The sequence below is a fragment of the Lampetra planeri genome, chromosome 43 (genome assembly GCF_965212315.1).
Source record: "Lampetra planeri chromosome 43, kcLamPlan1.2.h2, whole genome shotgun sequence".
NCBI classification, from domain to species: Eukaryota; Metazoa; Chordata; class Hyperoartia; order Petromyzontiformes; family Petromyzontidae; genus Lampetra; species Lampetra planeri.
In genome coordinates this window covers 2,431,061-2,456,466 of record NC_136149.1, presented here as the reverse complement: position 1 = coordinate 2,456,466, position 25,406 = coordinate 2,431,061, and the positions used below count along the sequence as shown (strand labels likewise).

General features: G+C 50.4%; 1 protein-coding gene across 2 annotated transcripts in view; it reads left to right on the top strand.

The window, feature by feature from the left end:
- LOC144732581 (cytoplasmic protein NCK2-like) overlaps positions 1 to 23,114 on the top strand; it is a 30,942-nt gene extending 7,828 nt beyond the window's left edge. The window contains exons 1-9 of one of the 2 annotated variants that reach the window (XM_078614030.1): positions 9,572 to 10,226; positions 14,504 to 14,661; positions 15,308 to 15,404; positions 16,263 to 16,444; positions 17,326 to 17,539; positions 19,127 to 19,236; positions 19,667 to 19,806; positions 20,541 to 20,697; positions 22,585 to 23,114. In XM_078614030.1, coding sequence (XP_078470156.1) covers positions 10,205 to 10,226; positions 14,504 to 14,661; positions 15,308 to 15,404; positions 16,263 to 16,444; positions 17,326 to 17,539; positions 19,127 to 19,236; positions 19,667 to 19,806; positions 20,541 to 20,697; positions 22,585 to 22,779 — 1,275 coding nt within the window. In that variant the 5' untranslated portion in view covers positions 9,572 to 10,204 and the 3' untranslated portion in view covers positions 22,780 to 23,114. Of the gene's footprint in view, positions 1 to 9,571; positions 10,227 to 14,503; positions 14,662 to 15,307; positions 15,405 to 16,262; positions 16,445 to 17,325; positions 17,540 to 19,126; positions 19,237 to 19,666; positions 19,807 to 20,540; positions 20,698 to 22,584 lie in introns of those variants that run through there. The other variant, XM_078614031.1, reaches the window with a different exon arrangement.
- Positions 23,115 to 25,406: the final 2,292 nt, after the last annotated feature.

Sequence of the window (25,406 nt, the reverse complement as noted above, 5' to 3'; positions counted from 1 at the left end):
TCAAATTTTCACTGCATTTTTCATACTTCCCATTTTTCAGTGAAAATGCCAGATGGGTAAACACTTGTAAATAGTCTTAATTTTAGAACTTTCGTGACTGCAGGAATTATTATTTGGTTCTTTCGGTTAAGTCACGTCTAAAGATAAAATAATAAATTAAATTAAATAATAGAATACCTGATGATGATTGCTTGTGTTGCAATCGAAACGTCGTATTCTATTATTTAATTTAATGTATTATTTTATCTTTAGACGTGACTTAACCGAAAGAACCAAATAATACTTGTACATAGATTGGAGATGTGATAATTTGCCAATTAATCTGTTTAAAAAAGACAATTATAAAAATAATAGTTCATAAGCATTTGACAATATACTGCTATATGAAGGCCTCGTTATGCTATGGTTATGGGTTTGTGACATTGGTGGGTTGTGGTCCAGGTGCTGTGGTGGTGAGATGTTAACTACCTCGCCTGGTATGCAGGAGGTCTTGGGTTCAATCCCGACCCTGACATCTGTATATTTGGAGTTTGCACGTTCTCCCCGTAGTCGCGTGGATTTTTCTCCGGGTCCTCCGGTTTTTCCCTCCACATTTTAGAAACGCGCGTTTAGATTATTCGGCTGCTATGAATTTCCAAATGCGAAACCACTTTGTTGAGCTAGCATTTATGGCCGGCTCGCTTCGGAAAAAGAGCTACTGTATATAGGTCAGTGGGCCTAACCTGATAAAATAAAATGTAAATAGATGTCATTCGCCATTAATGTTAGCCTTCGTCAGCAATCGAACTCGGTTCGTCCGGTTGGCAGCACAGCATGCCAACCACGGAGCCACGCACAGATGTACCTCCCGTGGGTGTTTTATCGTGTCTTACTCATGACCACGTCCTATGTAAACATTGACAAATTGTTATGGTTGCACGCTTGCAAATTTCTATTTGGTGACGCACTAGGGTCACTCAATGTCACACTTTAGGTTTCAGTTTATGTTACAGCTGATATTTGTTTTTTACTTCACATTTGCGATAATTTAATAAACTAAATTGAACAGTGTACTATCTACAAGCGGACTCGCAAAGGACTTGTATGCGTGTGTAACCACCGCTACCTTGGTTAACTTGAAAATTATGTTTTCAATTTGACCTGGCTGTCCTGCATTTATATAGAAAGGATTTTATTACAATGATAGACAATCTAATCTTGATTGTTTCTCTTTCTGTCACCTCTGCATGCTTCTTTGCGTATTTGTTTTAGCTTTTCCATGTTATTTTTGGTCAGTGTCCTAGCAGGTAATATATATACTGATATAAAACGTTCTCCATTAGGTACGCTGGTGGAGCTTTTTATTCCAAAAAGCGCCCCTATCCCTTCGTCAGCCCCTTTATTTCATAGATTTAATCTCGATTTAAAGCTTTCGTGACTGCAGGGATTCATCTTCTTGGTTCTTTCGGTAAAGTTACGTAGAATGGAAATAATAAAATAATAAAAATAAAACACAATAAAATAATTCTCACGACGTTTCTGCTCGACAGACCTGCTCTCCACCTGAGGACGGCTGCTTGCGTTGTGGCCGAAACGTCGTGAGAATTATTTTATTATGTTTTATTATTTTATTATTTCCATTCTACGTGACTTTACCGAAAGAACCAAAAATATTTAATCTCGGTCCACCTTCAATAATCTCGCTAAGGAGCATAAACTATTGCAAACTCCGGTCATCAGTGCAGTGGCTTTTGGCTAACCATTGAACAAGGACGGTCACCGCATTGCTCGCTTTCAGATGTGCTTTTGTGACCATGTAGAATGCTCTTCCTTCCAATACTAGGAAGCCACAGAAGCTATGCACTTTTAAATTGTGTAGATTGAAAACTAATTTCTTTGGAACTGCTTTTTGTGTTTAGTTTGTTGTCCTTCCCCCCCGCACGGTCGTCTACATACCGTGCGAAAGAAGTTCAACGTCCATTCAATAACTGGCCATGGTGGCACACGAACTCTGTCGCCTGCCTCCAACAGAGCGTCTCTCGAATCGCTTCCTGAACCCCGTGTGGGCCACGTTTTAATCTTCTATTATTTATCTTGAGCACGTCATTAAGTCCGGTTCCCCCACCAACGCAACAGCCAGCCCCACTGCCCTGCACCATCCCCTGCAGTTGCGTTCGTTCGCTTGTTTTTCCCTTGCCCCGAGGTCGGTGTTCGTTGATTGCAGTGGGTGGTTCGGCGTACGTGACCCCCGCGCCACCACCGAGCACAGACGGCGCCCTCGAGAGAGTTTTTTTCCCCCCGAGTTGCCGCAGGGTGGATGTCGTGACGTAACGCCCGGTGGCGTGTCGGGTGCCTCTGTGGCCTTCTGGTGAGACAGGAAGAGTTGAATCCCTGTTGTTTACTCAGGATGTAACTGAATCATCTCCTGTACGGACTCCATCATCGTCATCTGGGGTCACGATTCGGTTCACAAATGCACACATTTTTTTTGCCTAAAGGACAATCTGTGTGTGGTGTGAAACTGAATCTCCACTACTGCGCTCTGTTAGAATCTTCCTTCATATGTGACTGTTGAATCTACATTTATATGAATGAGAATCTACTGCAGTGACGTGTGAATGTGTATTGAAGAGTGAATGTGTGCAAGCTACAGTGATGTGTACGTGTCGAACCTCTTCAGTGTGCAATCCCAATTGGGTAATGTGATGTTTGGCCAATGCTAGTCACAATGTATTTTTTTTAAGCACTGTTAATCTAATATAATCCACGGTGATATGAATAATAGAGAATTAATAGTAGAATATATCTTTAGAAACAACAGCTGAGTGAATTTATACTGGTAGGAACCTCCTGGTTACACCAGCCCACGGGATTATTGTGTCCGTCCGTCGTGCATCCAAAAATGGGAGGGGTGGGGCTGGGTGGAGAGGGGAGGGTGGGGAGGGGCTGGGTGGGGAGGGGCTGGGTGGGTGGGGCTGGGTGGGAGGGGTGGGGCTGGGTGGGGAGGGGCTGGTCACCCCGTGGTGCCCTTATAAAACTCAACGTTTAGCCTACTCACGCCGGCTTGTGCCCGCCCTCACAGTCGGGCATATTTGCGGAATACACCACGCCGCCGTTGACCCTGGCCATTGACCGATCAACCCAACGTTCCTACCAGCTCCCTCCGCAGGAATGTGTTATTATAATCTACACTCGTTTGTAAATCATGTAGAATGTATAGTTCTGAGTCATGCAGTTTTACGAATTTGTAGCATCTCTATCAGAATTAATTCCTAGAATCTGGTGGTTTGCTGCACTAATTGAAAACTTACAACAAAGCATCACTTGTATATGATGGTTACGCTCACCCTTCAATGGGTGCATCGTGATTGCCGACATTTTTTTAAATTAAATTCGTCACGGTTCCTGTGTGTTTTCTGTTTGGCAGCATGATGTTCATGCAGAAAGCCCCGTGAGCTTGTGACCACATATTCCCGACTTCCTCCCGTACACCAGGAACTGCTTATTTTTATTTATTTTTTGTTCATCCAAAATTAGCGGCAGAGTTGGACGTGGCATTGTCAGAGTTTTCATGGCACTTTCTAACAGCTTTCCATGTTCGCTGGTCAGGCGATGATTTAATCAATCAATCCTTCCACATCATCATCATCATCATCGGAGCCATGATTGCTTGGCGATCATTAACAGTTGCACCACTTTGTGGACAGTCAACATTGGTCTGTCATGGAGAGACCGGTGTGTCATATGCAGCATGGGAATGTGGAATTGCCACCACGGGCCCAGAGGTACCAGTGTGAATTAGTGCCTCCCAACGCTTATTTAAGTAAGGAGCCAACTTGACTTGGACGATCACATTCAGTCTTGCAAGAGGCACCTAAAGGTTGATACGCTCCATTCTTTTATGATAAGAGAGACATTGGTTTTTGCCAGTAGGAATGGCATAGGCAGATAGCATCTTGGTTTCTTTTGAATGTGTTCAATCAATGGAACATCTCATATGATAATTTTTGGGGATCCTTCGAGGTTGACCTGCACTTACTCTGTAGATAAAGTAAAACTCTGGCTAGCCGGATCAATAGGAGGGAGAACCCTGGGTCCAGCTAGCTAAAACGTTTGGCTAGCTGCGATTTGAAATAAAAATTCATGTTTAAAAAATATATTCATCAACCATGTGTACTCTAAAGTGTATGTCATGCAAACATCAATCGATCAGTCATGTCTACTATGTAGTATGTGTCATTAATATACTCGCCCGTGGAGTGCATGTGCGTGTTATTGTAAAGACCAATCATTAAGAGTACTCGCGGTATTCCACGTGTTGTCCTGTACAATCCCATAGTTACGTCAGTCCCTCTATGACCCACCAGAATAACGCATCAACTGCTGAATGTACGTGAAGTGGTATTCGTAATATCTGGAAAAGCCTCTGGAATCTTCTCCCAACTGCGCCAAGTCGTCTTGGTACGTCTCCCCTGCCCTCCCCCGTGCTGCCTGAACCAGCTGGTCAACGTGCATGGCGTTGCGAGGCCTTCGTCCAGCAGTGGATTGACAAAAGGGTATGACTGTACAACCACCCTTTGCTTTAGCGCTCCTTGTGTGTGCCAGGCCATGCACCCCTCCGACGGGCGTCGTAAAAACGTTGCTCGTGCCCAGAGGTCGCAAACGGATTTTGATTCCTTACCCGTACCCGGCTGCACCAGGGTCGCAAACGGGTACCCGTACCCGGCCTAACCCGTACCCTACCCGTACCCGGCCGGGTACGGGTAGGGTACGGGTATCGGGTACCCGGTTGCGACCTCTGCTCGTGCCTCTCTCAAGGAATTGCCGGACTTTACTACGGGCCTCTGAACTCAAACATTCATATGTTCATGTCGCAGCTTCAAGTGGATTGCTGCTGCTGTTGGTATTCTATTGCTGAAACTCGCCCTTCCGGATCTCCAGCATCGTTCATTTGCATTCGCAGACCCCTGCTTTGTATCCGCATGCCTCGAGTGTTTGCGAGCTTTGCATGCCTGTCACACTTGCCCAAGTATGGATAGCAGAGAATTCCTAACAACTGTCGCCATTGACTTTCAAACGCTACTGACTCGTCGTCATCATCGTTAGCACCAGCCATGTACAATCCGCTGATGGATAAAGGCACCATCTCCCTTGGTCCTGCTATGTACATATATACCTGCGGTCCTCGCTTTGACCACGTCACAGTGCTTTCCTGGAAAACCCGTCATCGCAAAATCGGGCCACTGTTTTCCCTTGGACAGTAGAAACAGTGGAAGCATCACTTGGCGATGTGTGTTTACTTTTATCGTCAGTATTTAACGGGGTTTCATAGCTGAACATCCACAAAAAAACACATTTGAGAATAACAAAAACTCTGCGCCAAGTCACATCGGAAACCGGACTGACTTTGTTCAAATGTGTTCGAAGTCCTGTCGGAAGATTCGTCGTAAATCAAAGTTTCTGCGTCATAAATCGAACCACGGTGGCATTATATGCAACTCCGATTGGCACGATTGGCTACGTAAGGTGTGAAAGAAGTTCGTCATACATACGTAATTCTGGATCGTAAAATAATCAACACTACTTTAACAATAAATTTCGATTTAAAGCTTTCGTGACCGCAGGGATTCATATTCTTGGTTCTTTCTGTAAAGTCACGTAGAACCAAGGATACTTTAACAATGTTAACCTGTTGAACAAGTAGGCACCTAACAATTTCGGGTGACATTATATACATCCTCCCGGCGATTCAGTGAATCGTCAGGGTCACTATATGAGACGAGATAATTTTTTGGAAGCATTGCATGCAGTGATGGGTGCTGCCTTCGGTGGCTATAGGGGTCATGTGAATCCCATTGAGCGTAACTCAAGACGATTAGAAAGCGTTGCTTCTTGGCCACGCAGCTTGCACTCAAGAAAATCTTATCAATTGGTCAACGCACCGTCTCGCACGCAATTCCAAATCACCGATTAACATCGACTCTTATATTCCCGATGCTTGCATTGAACTGTACACGTGAGTAATGATTATATTAGTCACCATTGTTGTCATTTATATGCCAATGCACATTGAGGCCAATGCAATAAACAAGACAAAAATAATTATATATTTTGTTACAGTTCAAAGGTTACGATTTAATAAAAAAATTGGTCACTTTCCCGATTGTACTGTGACTCGCCTGTTGCTCATGTCGTCTGTGCTGTCCCTCCTGTCTGTATAGTTAGTGGCTCAACTCAATGTGTATTGTCAGAGTTCCTGTGACATACAAAATGGGACGGGCGTTAAGCCACGGCCAACGCGAGCGAGACGGTACAAGAACCGACTCTTGCGTTGAATCGTGACGGCACCTAACTCGTGAACTTGCCGGGAAGTTGTGCGGGGGATGTGAATCATGTCAGCAATTAGTTAAGGGAAACTTCCTTATCGGTGGTGCTTGAGCATGTAATGGTCATTATGTAGCATGCAATTGGCTCCTAGAATGAACCACAACTACTAAAGCTTGACATCACCCTCCAGTCAACCTCAGCCCCAATCGCTGCCGTGCTTCTTGAGGCTCTCGCTCAGTGAGTCTCACCATTTCCTGAAGAAGGGTGGTTGGCCGAAACGGTAAAAAAGCGATGCTCTTTTGAATTGATCTGTAAGCTCAAGGTGCATTAAATAGCATCACCCTCACGAGTTATTAGTTTGATTAATCAGATTAACAAAAATGCTACTTGATGGAAAGTTTGTTCGTATATATGAAATCGTTTCTCAGGTACAGTATGTGTAAGTGTAAGATTGTTTTTTATGAACACTTTTATTGTTCTAGATTTGAAGTTTTCGTGACTGCAAGGATCCATACTCTTTGGTTCTTTCGGTAAAGTCACGTGGGTGAAATAAAAAATTAAAATAAAAAAAGAATACAAAATAGAAATAACTAAATAAAATCACGACGTTTCGGAAGCAACACAAGCTTCCGTCATCAGGTGGGACAACCACAGCAAGAAACAAACATTACTGTAATGTGTGAGAGCATCCATTATGAGTCCACCACTGGACAAAGGCCTCCCCAAGTTGTCATGGTCCTGCAGTGGGTAACAATCCATCGATTACCTGCACACAAAGCGAGTTTCATCCCTCCATATCCATGGTGGACTTCTTCTCGGGCACGTTCCCTCCCTTGACCGCCACTCTGTATTCTTAGGTTTTTTTCCGGTAAAGTCACGTAGGTAAAAAATTAAAATTAATAAAAGTAAAATAAAAATAAAAATCACGACGTTTCGGAGGCAACACAAGCTTCCGTCTTCAGGTGGAACCGTCACAGCACGATAGCTGTATCAAGTAACTTTCTTATCTTACTTACTTATCTTACTTGATACAGCTATCGTGCTGTGACGGTTCCACCTGAAGACGGAAGCTTGTGTTGCCTCCGAAACGTCGTGATTTTTATTTTTATTTTACTTTTATTAATTTTAATTTTTTACCTACGTGACTTTACCGAAAAAACCTAAGAATATGAATCCTTGCAGTCACGAAAGCTTCAAATCTACGCCACTCTGTAGTTCGTCTGAACCATCGGCTCTCATCCCCAGTACAAACTACAACCAGCGAGTCGCATTTCACTGTTCAAATCAAATTTGAAGACATCGCCCTTTGCGGGTTATTTTTTAGGTCCTGTGCAAGCGGTGGAAATTCTACTTTTTTTTCTTGTCGGGGACCAGTTTCTTCACGTGAAAGATGACTGTTGATTTCTCACAGAGTGTTACTTATATTATCCACCTCGGACGACTGACGATGATGATGATTCCGCATAATGAGAATGATGACCTCAATCATTGCGTGTCCAGCAAGAGCCAACAGCTGACCAGGAAAGTAACGGATGCGTCGCTGCAAACAGATGAGCCAACGGTGTCATGAGTTTATTGTCCAAGCGTGCGAGCTAATCTTTGTCGTCGCACGAACCGATAGGATTTTGCCCTACACGGAGTAAACCTTGATGAAAACCTTGGATGTTTTGAGTTTCAGTCCTTTTATGGGCACATGGTGGCCATCACGAGGTTGGGTGCGGTCTTTACATCATCCCCTTCATCAGCCACGCTTGATCCACTGCTGGCTGAAAGCCTCCCAAAGCTATCGCCATCCTTCATGGTTCTATAATATAACAATCCACCCAGCACCTGCACACGAGATAATTTTATCGCTCCATCTCCGCGTTGAATGTCCGCTAGGGGGGGTTTATCCGCTTCTTTGGCTGCCACTCTGTCGTCATTCTCCGACCACCATCTGTTCTATTGAGCAGCAATCCCAAGCCCAGGCATGTGGTCAGTCTCACATGTGTTGCCGGAGATAAAAAAAAAAGCTAATTATCAATAACTCGCATCCAAAAGTGGATTTGTCGTTAATTGTGTGATCAGCTGCAGCAACTTATAGGTGAAGGCCTGCCCGTCATCATCATCACCACCTTCCCCTACACAGTACCATCATGGTGGTTGCTTGATCATACTTCACCACGCTGGTCAATGCGGAATTGTGAAGGGCTGACATGATCTGCTCAGATGTGCAGGCGTGAGACGGACTCTGGGGATGGCAAAAGCATGGGGTGGGCTTATTCAGCAGTGGATAGAACATGGCTGATGATAGTGATAATGATGAGGTAAGAGAACGGACAGCTGTTACTGATGACGATGATGACCGACGCTGACGATTGCCCGAGTAGGCCTTAATCTACCGATGGATAGATCAAGGCTCATGATGGAGATGACGAATCTACATCACATTGCCTTGTCCAAGGTGCATTCTTTTTCCCTTAGAAAGGCCCTATCGAGGACAACCAACGAAGGCTTTCACTGCCCGTCAAATGGTCACTGTGCAAGGCTTAAATAAATTTGGCAGTTGCAGCTGTGCGCTTATCGCAACTTGCAGTGAGTATGCGGTCGCAATAGGATCGCTATTAAGCCGAGGTTGATATGTGTCCGTGTCATTATTGACCGTGCAGCAAAAGCTTTTGAGGCGCACTTTGATTTCGGACAGAGCTTCAGTTTGCGTTTTATTTTCACAGAGCGGCGAGCGAATTGATGATGCAGAGTGAGATTAAACTATATCCCTAATAGGCGACGAATAGCCTTTGATAGTGGCACGGCAATGTGTGTACATTTTTATGATATTTTTACGGGCCTTTAACAAGTCACCTTCCTCCGTTCACGACAATTTTTGAATTGTCTCCATTATATGTCTCGACATGATTCGAGAATCCGTTCGATTTTTTCGCTCATATTTTATGTCCCATTTGTATCGCCTGTTTCATATATTGCTTTTTGCCCGCTCCATTGTTGTCGTCTAACGTCTGCACACAATGTGCACAGGTTTGTAAATTGTGAACAATACGCGGGTTAATAGCCCGACGTTACATGTGGTCAACAGAGGGCGGTGCAGCACCTCCGATTAGCACGGTTGGCTCCGTACAGTGCGAAAGAAGTTCTACGTACATACAGCAGAATCCATTACTGCACTATACTTTTTTGCTCCCCGCGTCTATGCTCCACGCCTAACGGGCCTGAGCAGCGTGGGGATGTGTGGGCAAGCAATCGGCACAACCTCACGCGTTGTGGTAGGCCCTCATCCAGCGGAGGAATGACAAAACGCGCTGTACGCGCACGATAGGGCTGCGAGCGGCTTCGGCGAGCCCCGGCACACGCGCTCAAACTCGCACGCGTCGCTTTGGCTGCGGCACTCGGGAGCGTGGTTCTGTGTGCAGAGCTGCGGCACAGAATTCACCATCTCGAGCCCGGAGATAAGGGCCTGCGCTGGGGAGGCGGAAGCCACAATCTGGCGAGGGGGGACGCCCGTGTGTGGGCGTGTGTAAGTGTGTGTATGGTGTGCGGGCCAGTGCTTGTGTGTGTGTGCGTCCGCCTGCGAGTGTGCGTCCGCCTGCGAGTGTGCGTGCGTGTTCGAGTGCGTATGGGCATGTACAGTCGTGCACCATAAGTGTGCGTGCGCGTGCGTGCGGAGGGGCCTTCGAAGTTTTAACCGGGGCCATTCCCCTTGACACCTTTTGGGTGCGACGGGAATGCGGTCTGGGCCCCAACGCTCTTTAATTGAGCCCGGCGATCCCGGCCCCACTCGGACCGCCGGGAAGTGAGCTCGCTCCCAACCACGGTTGGCGATCTTCAAGAGTCCCCGGGCCGTCGGCAGTAGGCGGACGCGGGCCTCCCGAGCCTCGCTTAAAATCCGCACGTCGCCTTCATTATGGGTGATCTTCAAGGGGCAGGTAAGGTGCCCTCCTTTTGCCTGCTGCACCTACTGCACGTTTGGGGTGTTATGGGGGTGTTTAGTTGGTTACTTGGGTTAGGGGGGAGACATGAGAGGGATGAATCGTGACGTCTTTCACGGGCACCGCTGGCAGGTGACGCGGTCCCCCGCCCCGCACCCACCGCCTCCTTCCCCTACTCCCCGTCAGGCTCGTTAAAAGATTATGGGAGAACTCGGGGAGGGTCCACGATCCGAGGTGGAATTGGTCGACGGTCTTAGGCTCGCGTTAACCTCGAATCGTGACCGTGATTCAACTACTTCTTTCGTATGGCTGTGATGTAGATACGATTGGACTACCGCTTAACAGCTTATCGCCAAGCTTTCTATCACTGTAGGTGGAATTTACATCCGGTAGAGATGCAAACGAGGCTGATCTCGCAGCTTTAGCTTTTTTTACATTTGTATTTATTTTGTGGGTGCAATTGTGAACAATAGCCATATCAAACATTAGTACATCTATCTTCTTGGTTCTTTCGGTAAAGTCACGTAGAAGGGAAATAATAAAATAATAAAACTGTTCTTCACCTGAGGACGGCTGCTTGCGTTGTGGCCGAAACGTCGTGAGAATTGTATTTTATTATGTTTTATTTTTATTATTTTATTATTTCCCTTCTACGTGACTTTACCGAAAGAACCAAGAAGATGAATCCCTGCAGTCACGAAAGCTTTAAATCGAAATATTAGTACATCTAATCGGTCTAATCATTGGTTCACTGCAGCTCGATGATTGCCAGGTCATCGGCGAACATAACGTGCCTCAACCACGTGGTTTGCCGAGGACCTGGCAATTGCCACTCTGAGAAAGTATTAGAATCACTCTACTGCTGGATCTGGGGCTTGCCACGAGATTAGTGTGGCCTTAGCCAAACTTTAAGCAAAGCACCCGCCTGGATACTTGGCATCATCATTGAATGCCCCCCCCCCCTCAACTCTCCCATGAGTAATGGGGTAGTTGTCGACAGGGTGGAGTAGTTCACATACCTGGCCAGCGTGCTCATGACCAGCTCTGGTATGGTGACATATGTCTCACTAATAATAATTAGTCAAGCAACAATTATTTTTGATCAGTTGCAGGGCAATGCATACTTTGGGCCTCCTTGGCAACATTTGATGCCCTCTCTTCATATTAGTTGTGAAACCCTGGGCCTCTTTACAGGAATACTGCGTCAATTAGAAACGTTGAGGCTGTCGTGTTTGCGGTCCATCACGAGTGCTAAATGGGATTGTGTGAGACGCCCACATATCCCTGAAGAGCTGGACACAGTCCCGTCAGTGAGCTTCTCCAACAGGCAAAGTTACTTACATCGGCTGGTTCATTTTACCCGCATGCCCAGCCGCTGCATGTCCGGATATGAAAAACAGCTTCTGTTTGGCCAGATATAAGGCACTAAATGGACAAGGTACATCTACAGAAGTTATGGGGCTGATGTGCTTCAGGAGGACTTAGGCCTGTTCGTACTTCCACAGTGACTGTTACCAGCGATGTCAAGATCGGCCTCTGTGACGGAGTCTTTTGAAGGACTCCCGGGCAGTTTTTAGGCAGTCGCCTACTGACAACAATATAGTGCAGAGGAGCGACGCTCACAACAACGAGTAGAGAGCTGGGTGGTAAAACACGGCCAAGTGGCACAAGGTGCGGAGGGGAGCACAGAGCACAACTGCTGCCCTCTGCAAGTCATCTTAGGCAGTCAAGCCATAAGACCTATGTCTGTCCCTTGACCTCCTGCCAGCGAGCCTTGTACACTTCATGTGGCCTCAAAGTGCACCTCGTGTTGCACAAATACCGTGTTGTCATCACCGTGACTTAATGGCAAATTGCGTTTTGATTTTGTGGTGTAGTGGTTAAATTATAATCTCTGGATAACATGTAAATAACAACTGGTGTCTGCCTGTTCTGGTTCTTCCTGAGGTCACCACAGCATTAATGTAATGTTCTTGTCAATTAACAGAGTCCATCATTACGTCCCAAACAATACACCTCAACATGAAAAATAACCATGAAAGTCAACTGTGAGATAATATATTGACCCCGGCAAATGTGAAATATCAACTATTTATCCAATACTCAGATTACCTGTTTAATTATTAGTATTTAACGTAGTATTTATGGTGGTGGTAATTTTTGTGGCTGTTTTGGAGGTGGGGCAGTCACTGGCGGAGCCAGAGGGGGGGGGTGGGGTGGCACGTGGACCCCCAATGATCCGATCGAAATTAGGGATTTCGATCGGATCATTGGGGTGTATTAGTAATACATCGGCATTTTGCGACCCCCACTGCCACTGTGTAGCATATTCTTACGTGCCAGGGACTCTATGAGATGATAGGACAATAGTCTGAGTCCATAATTGGCAATAAGTAACGGCAAAGCAGTTATAAGTGACTCACAGAATTGTAGTTGCGTATACAGTACAGTACACGACTTCCCTGAAGGCATCAACACCTTCAGCGAGCGTGATGCCGATCACACAACGCGGTTCGAATTCGACCCTCGATCAATGACTGCGCCATCACGACCCGCATCAAATAAAAAGCAAGGGACAAGTCCTTACTTACTAACAACTCCTCTATCATTTTTCATTGCTGGAGGGGTTGCCCCCCTACCTGAAAATCCTGGCTCCGCCATTGGGCAGAGTCTGCTTGTGCGATTGTGCTGATGGGGGGTAATCCCTGCCTGCCTACCACCAGGTGGAAAAATGAGGCTCTCCTCTGCATTCACCACCCAAACTCCCTGCCCCCATCATCCCCACTCCCTGCTGCCCCCATCGCCCCCACTCACTGTTGCCCTCATCGCCCCCACGCCCTGCCCCCATCGTCCCCACTACCTTCCAAACTCCCACACTTCTTGCCAACCTGACCACACATCCTTGGCAACCTTGCTCGATTTTCTGAAATAAGACCAACATATTTAGTTTGCTAAACTGATGAAAGTGATATGCCCAGACCACATGTGCAGCTAAGTTGGATACATTTTTTACTCATGCAGCAATATTTTTTTTTTAATCTCCATGTTTTAAATTTTGTGATGTAAGTATAAAAACCTGTTTCGTCAACCCACTTCTGGATGATTGCCATCCGGCCATCAACAATTGCTCTCATGTGATCTACATATTAAGATGTTTTCAGCCAACTAGTGAGTGTGTATTATTCATGTGGGAAGTAAACCGGACCACCAGGAGAAAACCTATGCACCTTACCTCTCGTTTCTCATGTCCCTCTACCAAATATATTCATCATTATTATAACACCAAATTTACAATTGTTGGTATTATCACTATTTGGGTCAAAGGTTTAGATCAGTGTTGGGCAATCTGTGGCCCGTGGGCCTCATGCGTCCCGTGGAGCCCCTCGTCGTGATGTCCTGGTCCCGGTGTTTCTAGGGCGATGCGTGGGCTCGTGATGATGAGTGCACAATCACAACGTCGAACTTCCGCCCCCACTGGGGTGAAGGAGGACCGCTCATGTGGCCCACGCGTCTGGGCTGCCCATTACTGCCCTACACTATACACTACACTATACACTTCATTATACACTACACACTACAAACAACACTTACTAAACGCTACATGATACACTACGCTATACACTACACACGCTTTACACTACACTATACACTACACTACACACGACACTTACTAAACGCTACACGATACACTACGCTATACACTACACACGCTTTACACTACATTATACACTACATTATACACTCCACACTACATACTACACTTACTAAACGCTACACGATACACTACGCTATACACTACGCTATACACTACACACGCTTTACACTACGCTATGCACTACACACGCTTAACACTACGCTATACACTACGCTATACACTACACGCTTTACACTACGTTTTACACTACGCTATACACTACACACGCTTTACACTACGCTATACACTACACACGCTTTACACTACGCTATACACTACACCAATGGTGGGCACCCTGCGTCCCGTGGTGCCCCTCCGCGTGGCTGCCTGGTCTCGGTGTCTCTCGGGCGATGCGCGGGGCCATGATGAAGGGTGCACAAGCGCCGTGTCCAGCTTGCGGCCCGTCGAGGTGAAGGAGGGCCGCTCAAGTTGCCCCCTAACGTGTCTGGGTTGCCCATTCGCCGGCTTGGATGCGATTGTGAATCCACATGGCAGCGTGGCGATATTCGCCGGTGGTTTTGTCTCGAGGCCCAGTAAAGACGACGACGCGGGACCGCGTGGTGTGTTCCCTCCCCTACAGAGCCTTCCCCCCGTGCTTTCGCCACCGTGGCTGACGAGATGGCAGAGGAGGTGTCCCTCGTGGCAAAGTATGACTACATTGCTCAGCAGGAGCAGGAGCTCAACATCAAGAAGAATGAGCGTCTCTGGCTGCTGGACGATTCCAAGTCCTGGTGGCAGGTACGCGGTGTCAACGGTTACTCCTTAGTCCGTGGGTCAGCGCAGAAAATCGGCATCCCCGCCTGAGGTGGCAAAAATTTTATTGGCTTCAATTTAATTATAATACGGTTGATGATAATGAATCGCTTTGTAACCCCGCTCGTTTCGCACCGTTATCACCGTCGTTGGCTGTTAGTGGCCCGCATACATAGAGACATTTGGAACCGCTAAAGCGATGCTACCTCAGGTGGTGACTGGAAAATTAAATATCTGGTCTAGGCTCGCGGACTAATTAGCATTCAGTTTGTCGTGGTCCATGTTATGTGATTGACGATTGAATTTTGCGTGAGGCGACGTGAAGATTCAGGTTTGTGTCGTCAGGCCCTCTACCACCCTACACAGTCCAATAAATGTAATTGTCACTCATGTATGCGTTCAATGTGCTAATTATTATTTCAGCTCATCTCACCGGTTAGTTGAAGAACAATTCTCACTACTGTTGTGGACAAAAATCCGAGTTCCAGTCCTAATTGGTTGATATATTATACACAAGTACAAAGCTTGCTTCGTGGTCACAGCAATTAATGCTCACATCTTGAAAGCATCTGAAATGTACGCCTGAAATCGTGGGATTGTCTCAATACCTGCGTCGTGGCTTCTTTCCCAGGTCCGCAATGCGCAAAACCAGACCGGGTTTGTCCCATCAAACTACGTGGAGCGCAAGAACAGCCTCAAGAAAGCCAGCTTTGTCAAGAACATGCTGGGTAAGCACACGCACATCACAACTGTGGCCACACGTCCACAAGCAATGCAGAGGTGCGTTATCAGACACGACGGTGAAATTGGCTCCTTTGCGTACCACCCCTGCCTGCTCTGTAAAAGAGATTTAGAAGCTATAAAAGCGCAAATAGTTAGGGCTGGGCTGTTCGGTAACCTATGTAATCTCAATCATTCTCCCAATTATCAGTTCGATTACTAGAATAATCGGATGGCATTAAAATAGTTGTGGCGGTGGTTCGAGGAGTTGGTAGATCTCTCCTTTCTTCCCACGTGTGCTGCTGGACGGGAGCTGATGTACGAGGGTTTAGCATCAGAATCGTTATTTAGACTTTCGGAATCCGACGGGGGCTTCATGTCTTCGGCATCGCCATCAGCCTCGTCATGATCGGCGTGGCTAGGTAGTGGGGGGCGGGGGGGGGGGGTTTCCTGCCTTCGGGGAGGGCAGGACACGGCAGATGCCTGCGCAGTGCGACTCACGACCTCCTCTTGATACCAAGATCCATGTCTATGCGCCGCTTCTCGGTGGCAGCCCCAACAGTCTGGAACGATATCCCTCTGCGCATTCGCAGCATCACCTCAATCGCCTCCTTCAAGAGACACTTAAAAACTCACCTCTATAATCACGCTTTTGAGCGACTCTGAGCTTGGCTCCGCGCTTCTGAGTTGCGGCCACTACGTCTGCAAATTTGCGCGCGTTACAAATTGAACTATTATTATTATTAAGGGGGGCAGCTGGCAGTCATATTTTTAAGGGGGGGGTGGGGGGGGGCCTTCGTCATGAACAACTGCTGTCCCCGACTCCCATCCCTTCTGCTCCCTTCCGCCGCTTGCATGTGCGCCAGGCATCGGCAAGGTGAAACGCAAGCCCAGCAACTGCGAGGGAGGCGCGGCGGCAAGCCCCAGTTCCACGTTGGACTCGGGGCCCGACGGAAGCCCCACGGAAACCACCCGGGCCCTAAGCCTCCCCGCCATCGTCAAGTTCAACTACGCGGCCGAACGCGATGACGAGCTTTCGCTCATTAAGGTGGGGGGTGGACAGAGGATGGGATGATGTGGGGCAGGGCTTTTAGCGGTTAAATTAAACCCCCCCCCCCCCGGTCTTCTCACCTTTTTGAGACAGAAGCTGGAAGATGTCTTCACAATTCTGGCAAATCGTCTGATGGAGCTGATTGTTGTAATAGCCAGCGAAACGTCATGCTCAAATTGTGAAAGTTGTGGGTTAACGCTCCAACACACCGGCGTTTTGTTTACATGACAAACCTTGCTAATTGGCCGTGTCTGGTGGTGGTGGTAGGTTAACGACACATTCATATTTACGTGATTTAACCCAAAAAAACGAACCATTACCGTGTTTAGAAAAGCACGTAACGCCCTACCTGCTGCTTTGCCTTCAAAGAGCACCACCGCTATAGCGGAGAGATTTTTGCCTTTGGCACATGGCAACCCAGGCGCTGGTGATGGCTGAGCGCGCCCGTAACGCAGCATTTTGGAGTGGAGGGTTGGTGGATCACGCAGTCGTTGTGAAACTCCCTTCCCGTGGGCGTCGAGGTGGCCGTACCCTGGCTCGCCAGGAGAAAAGGCGGTAACGGTAAAAATGTGGACAACACCGGTTCCATCTGCATGAAATAGTGTTGCACTCTCGCACGGGTTGGATTTCTCCAGGTGCACTGTTTTCGTCCCACATGTAAACAATCATTAGTTGGCCGGTAACACCCTCATATATAGAGGACAGCAGAACTTGGGCAATTGTTGGCGCCGGCTTGCCGTGTGGCTGCCTTCCCGCCTGTCTGTGGTTCATCAAGCCTCCCGAGTTTTATTTTGTATATCGCACCGCGTGGCGTTGTATATCGCACCGTGTGGCGTTTGCGTTATCGCGTTTGTTTTTGCCGTCGCCGCCCCACGCAGGGTGCTCGCGTCACCGTGCAGGAGAAGTGCAACGACGGCTGGTGGCGGGGAGCGTGCGACGGCCGCGAAGGCTGGTTCCCTTCCAACTACGTGGTGGAGGAGGTCGTGGAAGGAGGGGGAGGAGGAGGAGGGGGTGGGATGGGGCGTCTCGACGCCGGCGCTGCGTCTCCTCGCCTGGGCACGGCGCTCGCCGCGGCGCTGTCGGCCACCAATGGTGAGATACGAGACGGTGCGCATGCGTGCCCACCCATCCCAGCGGGGTTTTCCGTCTCTCTGGGTTTTATTCCTAGCTTCCTGAAGATGCTTTGACAACGCAGTTTTGAGCGTCGGTGGTGAGATGTTAACTATATCGCCTTGGTATACAGGAGAGGTCGTGAGCTCGATCCCGACCCTGAATTGTTCGCCGTGTGGTCGCGTGGATTTTTCTCCGATTTTTTCCCCTCCACATTTAGAATCGAGATCAAGCGTTTCAAGTATTTGGCTGCTATAAATTTCCACGTGGTGAGCCACTTTGTTCAACTATCATTTGTGGCCTTACATGGTAAAATAAAAATTGTTTAGTTTAGTATCTGCTAAAAAATGTTGGTTGGCTCGAATTGCAAGTCGACTTTGACAAGCGACGTCAAGCCGAAACAACAACAACAAAAATAAAAATTTGGCGCGTCATTAAACGTTTGCGGCGGGCGTGACAATTACAATTTTATTCGGCCGTGTCGTGTCGGCCAAGGGCCTCGGGATAGATATTTTGCCCGCATCATTGCACGGCCGCGCGCCCGCAAAATCGGTTAAACGCGCGGGGGTCGCCACAGTTAGAAGTGAGAGCGTGACCGGCCACAAAACACGCTCCCACCGTGCCTGACGGGGGGAGGGGGCGGCGGGGACACGTTCGTTACCGCGTGCCTCTTGCGAAGATCCGGCGAGCGCGGAAGCTGCATAGACTCTCTTTGCGAACGCTGCTCCCCAACTTTCTCATGTTTATTATTTACGCTTCTTTTACCGAGGAAAGCCTCGAGACACTTCGTTTGTTTTTTTTGTTACTAGGTTTTCTGCCATGTTTATCCGCTGCAAGGCCGCGGGAACGTGTTGCTATGTGCGTCGTCCCACGTGGGTAATTTGTAGGCAGTATTTCAGCATTGGGGATATATTTGGCCAACGCCGGTTACGTTGTGTGCTGTCGTTAGCTTTGAGAAGAGGACTGGAGAACACGGAAGAAACCCGTGAGAAACAGTGGGGGGTGGGTTTAGGGGGTGGTGGAGGTGGGATGTGGGGTGGAACATACAAACTCCACAAGAAAAAGAAGAGTCTGGAAATGAACCCGGGGGCTTCTTCCCGTGAGACGCAATTGTGACCGCTTCACCACCGTGCCACCCGCAGAGAGACGACGCGGCTTTTTCGTGGGGACGTGCGGTGGGTGTTCGCCTGCCGCCTGAAGGTTTCTCGTCTGAAATGAAAGCTGCGCTACGAACCTGGCGACCCGAGTTTGATTCCTGGCCTCGGCTAACGAGGGGTGTAGTGAACGATATCTGAACCAACCGATCGTGGGCCCTCCTCTAGGTACACTCAGCCTCATGTGCAGTGTGAAAACATCTAGCACTGGGGAGACAAAGACGGCTAGGCGTAGTTCAGGGCACGCTACCCCCTTGTAAGCCTGCGAGCAGCACTTACAGCATGTGAAATGTTATTGAGGGAAGCGTTGTCTTTGTGTATATGCGCGTGTGTGTGATATGTGTGTGTTATATATATGCGACGTATATATGTACGTGTGTGTGTGTGTGTGTTATGTGTGTGCGTGGGTGTGTAGGAAACCGCGGTGGAGCGTGCGTCTCCCCGGCGTGCCCGCAGGTGCTGCACGTGGTGCACGCCATGTACCCCTTCAGCTCCGGCAGCGACGAGGAACTCGGCTTCAACAAGGTGGAGATCAGTGTGGAACTCCCGTGGAACGCACGCGAGGGAGGCGGGGAACTCCCATGGGGATGCACAAGAGTGGAATAATTCCCATGGGGATGCACGTGCCGGGCGGAATTCCCATGGGGATGCACGGGAGGGGCAGAGTACTAATGGAAACACTTGAGCGGGAAATCCCATGGGGAATATTGAGCCTGGAAAAAATTGTTTGGTGCGGAAGTGGGAATCTTTTCTGTGGTTGGGATTGCAGTGGGAACGTCGACATCCCTTGTTTTTTTACCCTCGTCGTACGCGTCATGTATGACCCCCTTCCTCCTCCCTCTTACACTAACTTACACCCCCTCTCACTCCCCCCTCGTCCCCTTGTTCGTGTGCACCACACTTGCACCACCCCGCTCGCCGGCCCCCCGTGTGTGCGTATCGCGGTGCCACGCAGGGGGAGGTCATGGACGTGCTGGAGAAACCCGAGGACGATCCAGAGTGGTGGCGCTGCCGCAAGTCGGACGGGCGCGTCGGGCTGGTGCCACGCAACTACGTGCAGGTGGTGCCCGACTCTCCCAGCCAGCGAGCTCACAGGTAACGCGGACACACGCGGGCACACGCGGGCACACGCGGGCACACGCGAGGCACACGCGGGCACACGCGGGCACACGCGGGCACACGCGGACACACGCGAGGCACACGCGAGGCACACGCGAGACACCACCACCGTGTTTGTATGTGTGTTGGCTGTTGGGCTGGTGGGGAGCTGAACTTAATAAGTTAGTAAATAATGGAAGAATAAAAGTCTTCCACAAGGGGTTCAGGAAACGATTCGAGATGCTCTGTTGGAGGCACACGACAGAGTTGTGTGCACCTTGGGCAGTTGTATGTATGTTGAACTTCTTTTGCACTGTACATAGCCAGCTGTGTTAATCGGAGGTGCGGAAAAAGAACTACAAACTAAACACCAAAAATAGTTATAAAGAAACGAGTTTTCAATTTGGATTTAATAATAATAATGAAAATGTATAAAGCACCCTCAAACAATCTTTCTCAGTGCATAGCTCCAGTGGCTTCCTAATATCGGAAGGAAGAGCGTTCCAGACGGCCGCAGAAGCGCATCTGAAAGCGCCGCGCGATGTGGTGACCGTCTTTGTTCGATGGCCCAGCAGCCAAAAGCTGCCGCTGCTGCTGCGAGGATGCCGACCGGAGTTTGCGTGATGGTGGTTTATTACGCTCCTTGTCCCCAACAGTCTGTCGGGGCTACACGGCAGGGGTGTGGTTGGATCTCTTGTCCTTAGTGCGTGTGCGCGTGCCGATGCATGCAGCGCGGCGGTGCTGGCCGGCTGCCTGGGCCCGGCGTCGTCGGGCCAGTTTGCCGGGCGGCCCTGGTACTATGGCCACGTGACGCGACAGCAGGCGGAAGATGCCCTCAATGAGCGCGGAGTCGACGGGGACTTCCTGGTGCGCAACAGCGAGTCGTCGGTGAGCACGAATAGCAAATAACACGCACGCGCACACGCCCAGCGGGGCTGTTTCAATAAATAACAATGGCACGTTTGCTAAGAAACCTTTTCCGTTGTGATCGATAAAATGAGATGCACTTTGCGAGGTCAGTAGTGGGTTTATAGGCGTGTGGAATTCCCACCACTTGCTAAGGGCTGTAAATGGGGACCGAACACAGTCTCAATGCTCATTTGAGCCAGAATTCACTTCGCCTGTGGATTCACGTCATTGGCAGCAGAGGGCAGTGCAGCAAAATGCAGTGCCGTGCATACGGAAATACTGAAATAAGAGCACAGGCAAAAGTGTTACAAACCATCCCTCCCATACTCCCTCGCTCCCTCCCTCCCACTCTCCCTCCCACTCTCCCTCCCACACTCCCTCCCACACTCCCTCCCACTCTCCCTCCCATACTCCAACTCTACCCTCCCACTCTCCCCTCCCATACTCCCTCGCTCCCTCCCTCCCACTCTCCCTCCCACACTCCCTCCCACTCTCCCTCCCATACTCCAACTCTACCCTCCCACTCTCCCCTCCCACTCTCCCTCACACTCTCCCTCCCACTCTCCCTCCCACTCTCCCTCCCACTCTCCCTCCCACTCTCCCTCCCACTCTCCCTCCCACTCTCCCTCCAACTCTCCCTCCCACTCTCCCTCCCACTCTCCCTCCAACTCTCCCTCCCACTCTCCCTCCCACTCTCCCTCCCACTCTCCCTCCCACCCCTCCAACTCTCCCTCCAACTCTCCCTCCCACTCTCCCTCCCACTCTCCCTCCAACTCTCCCTCCAACTCTCCCTCCAACTCTCCCTCCCACTCTCCCTCCCACTCTCCATCCCACTCTCCCACTCACTCTCCCTCCCACTCTCCCTCCCACTCTCCCTCCAACTCTTCCCTCTGACGCTTCCTCCCACTCTCCCTCCCACTCTCCCTCCAACTCTCCCTCCAACTCTCCCTCCCACTCTCCCTCCCACTCTCCATCCCACTCTCCCACTCACTCTCCCTCCCACTGTCCCTCCAACTCTCCCTCCCACTCTCCCTCCCACTCTCCCTCCCACTCTCCATCCCACTCTCCCTCCCACTCTCCCTCCCACTCTCCCTCCCACTCTCCCTCCAACTCTCCCTCCCACTCTCCCTCCCACTCTCCATCCCACTCTCCCACTCACTCTCCCTCCCACTCTCCCTCCCACTCTCCCTCCAACTCTTCCCTCTGACGCTTCCTCCCACTCTCCCTCCCACTCTCCCTCCAACTCTCCCTCCAACTCTCCCTCCCACTCTCCCTCCCACTCTCCATCCCACTCTCCCACTCACTCTCCCTCCCACTGTCCCTCCAACCTCTCCCTCCAACTCTCCCTCCCACTCTCCCTCCCACTCTCCCTCCCACTCTCCATCCCACTCTCCCTCCCACTCTCCCTCCCCACTCTCCCTCCAACTCTTCCCTCTGACGCTTCCTCCAACTCTCCCTCCCACTCCCCCTCCCACTCTCCCTCCCACTCTCCCTCCCACTCTCCATCCCACTCTCCCTCCCACTCTCCCTCCAACTCTCCCTCCCACTCTCCCTCCCACTCTCCCTCCCACTCTCCCTCCCACTCTCCCTCCCACTCTCCCTCCCACTCTCCCTCCAACTCTCCCTCCCACTCTCCCTCCCACTCTCCCTCCCACTCTCCCTCCAACTCTCCCTCCAACTCTCCCTCCAACTCTCCCTCCCACTCTCCCTCCCACTCTCCCTCCCACTCTCCCTCCCACTCTCCCTCCCACTCTCCATCCCACTCTCCCACTCACTCTCCCTCCCACTCTCCCTCCCACTCTCCCTCCAACTCTCCCTCCAACTCTTCCCTCTGACGCTTCCTCTCGCCCCCCCCCCCCCCCATAGCCCACGGACTTCTCCGTCTCCCTGAAGGCGACGGGCAAGAACAAGCACTTCAAGGTGCAGCAGAACGGCAACGATTTCTGCATCGGCCAGCGGCGCTTCAGCAGCATGGCTGACCTCATCGAGCACTACAAGCGAGCGCCCATCTTCACCTCGAGCCAGGGCGACAAGCTTTACCTCATCCGGCCGCTGCCCTGAGCCGCGGGCGCCGAGAAACGCGACCGATCGTCGCCGCTCACGCTGACTCTGTGACGCCGGGTGCCCCCCCCCCGTCCCCCGCTCGCGATTGGCGCCGCCGCCATCGTCGTCCATCGCCACCCCCCCCACCCCTCACCCCGACCCCGACGCCAGCTCATCTTGCCGTGTTCTCCCCGCGACGCCGCAGACCGAACCGTTTTGACGCGAAGGCCCGGCTTTGTTTTAGTCGGGGGGGGGGGGGGGGGTGGCGGCTCGTTCACTTCCTGCGTGGCTCCCAGCGGCCCTCCCGGCTGGACCACCTGCCCGTCGAACTCCACTCGACTACCGCCCCCCCCCCCCCCCCCCACAGCCCCCCAGCCCCCCAAAGCCCCCCAGGGCCCCACCTCGTGCTCGCTGCTTCTCTGGGCGCACATGTCCGTTCCCCTCTGCTCTGCGGGTTTGGCGTTTTACGAGCAGAAGAGAACTGTCTTAAACAACACAAGTGTTATTGTTGATATTGTTAACATTGTTCGAATAGTGTTTGTGAAACGTTCTGCTTATTATTATTTTAATTATGATGGGTTTTGTTTTGGTTGGGGGGGAGGGGCCTGGGGGGGGGCGGTGGTGGTGGGCGGGGGGGGGGTGTTTCTGTTCGCCAATTCTCCGTGGCGCCAATTTCCGCCAACGCTCATTCGCTTCGCGTGCGTGCCGTGAGATTGAAGGAATGCACGCGGGGGGGGGGGGAAGACGTAAACAAGAAACGAAGCAACGTGTCTGGGCGATTGTAAGTAAAAACCATCCACAATCCAGACGGGGGAAGAAAAGGAACAATACACAGGGCCAGAACCGGCCGCGGAAATGACGGTGGCAAGCGACGAACGGCGGGGGACCATCGGCAGCGGAGGGGAGAACAGCGCCCCCCAATCGACTACGTCCCCCACCCCCCGGACACCACTCGACCCTTGCGACGTCGGTCACGGTGCGGTGCTTTTGTAGGCCTCGACGGTATCTCCGTCGCCCCCCCCCCCCGCCGCGGATTGTAGCAGAAGATTTGGAACTTTGACGACGATGAGCGGCCGCGAGGGCAGCGTGGTTGTGATGTTTTCGGAAGGGGGGGGGGTTCACAAAGAGGTGCGCTGCTACGCGTGCCAATTTGCCGAGCCGCGCGCCCGGCTGCGTAATGCGTGCCGAGCCACGTAATGATGCCGCATTGTGCCGCGCCGCATCTTGCCGAAGAACGCCGTCGTGCTGCTTGCCCACGGTACCACACCTCAGCATGCGACACCCACACCACCTCGTCATTATACCACACTCCCACAGCTCATCTTCATTACCACACAGCCACGCCACACCAGAGCCTCTTTAAATGACCACACTACATTTACACCACATTTAGACGAGCATACAACAGCACACCACAATAACCACCACCACCACACAAAAATCGCGTCGCGATATGGAGAAACCGAACCCACAGCACTCCCATTTACCACATCACCGGATCGCACGGCGCCTCGCGGCTTGGCGTGACGCACGCGGCACTCCGGTGGAGTCTTGTCGCCCCCAGCAGCCGTGGGGGAAGTTTTGCTTCGAGCGTCGTTGGTGGCGTTGCCGGGGATGTTGGCGACGACGACGATGGTGGCGGCACGAGCCCTCGGCGTCGGTTCTTCCGAAGCGACGAAGCGGCCTTCGATGCGGCCGTCGCTCCTCCGATGCGGCGAGCTTCCCCCGCAAACGCTCGTCACTTGCTGACGTCCGCCTCCTGCTGGCTTCCTCCATGCATCGTCAGTGATGGGAGGGCGACTTAAGAAGAGTACTTTGCCCCTCTCTCTTTCTCTCTCTCTCTGTCTCTCTGCGCTTGCCGGCTACTCGGCATTTTAGAAGTAACTTAACATAGTCTGGTATTAGCTGTGTTCTGAGATTACAGAGTGATGTGATCTCCTCGCTCGATTACTTTTACGATTTACTCTCTCTACTGACTTCTTGCGCGAGGTTGGTTTAATTCTCGGGGAGCGTGGCGGCGGTGTGCTTTCGATGCAACGCCACCCGCTCCCCATGGCGGTTGACCTATGTGAACGCTGTTGTGTGGTGGCAGCAACTCGGGCTGCTGATGTCGCCGTAAATTCCCCCTCCCCCCTTTTTTTAAAGTTGTTTTACGAGTAATTATAACAATAAAAGTAATAATAGGTAGTCGTGAATCAGCCCGTGCATGCCAAGGTAACGGCAATTTGATTAAAAAACAAGCAACCGTTATAATACATAGCTTCCACGCTTTAGTTCTTTCGGTAAAGTCATGTAGGTAGAAGAAATAATATATCACGACGTTTCGATCGCCACACACGCAACCATCCTCAGGTGAGAGAAGACGGTTGCTTTTGTGGCGATCGAAACGTCGTGATCTAAAAAAAATTCTACCCAAGTGACTTTACTAAAAGAACTAAAGAGTATGAATTCCTGCAGTCACGAAAGCTTTAAATCAAGATTGAACGCATAGCTTTTTTGCTACAATACAGTAATATCGTTGTGGTGATTCATCATAATATCATTACGTTCATTCATTACTGCCCAGCACTGATCACTGATGCTCCTTGGACACTGCTACATTTGCGTGAAAAAGTCAACGATTTCCTGTTTAAAATGAGCAATGA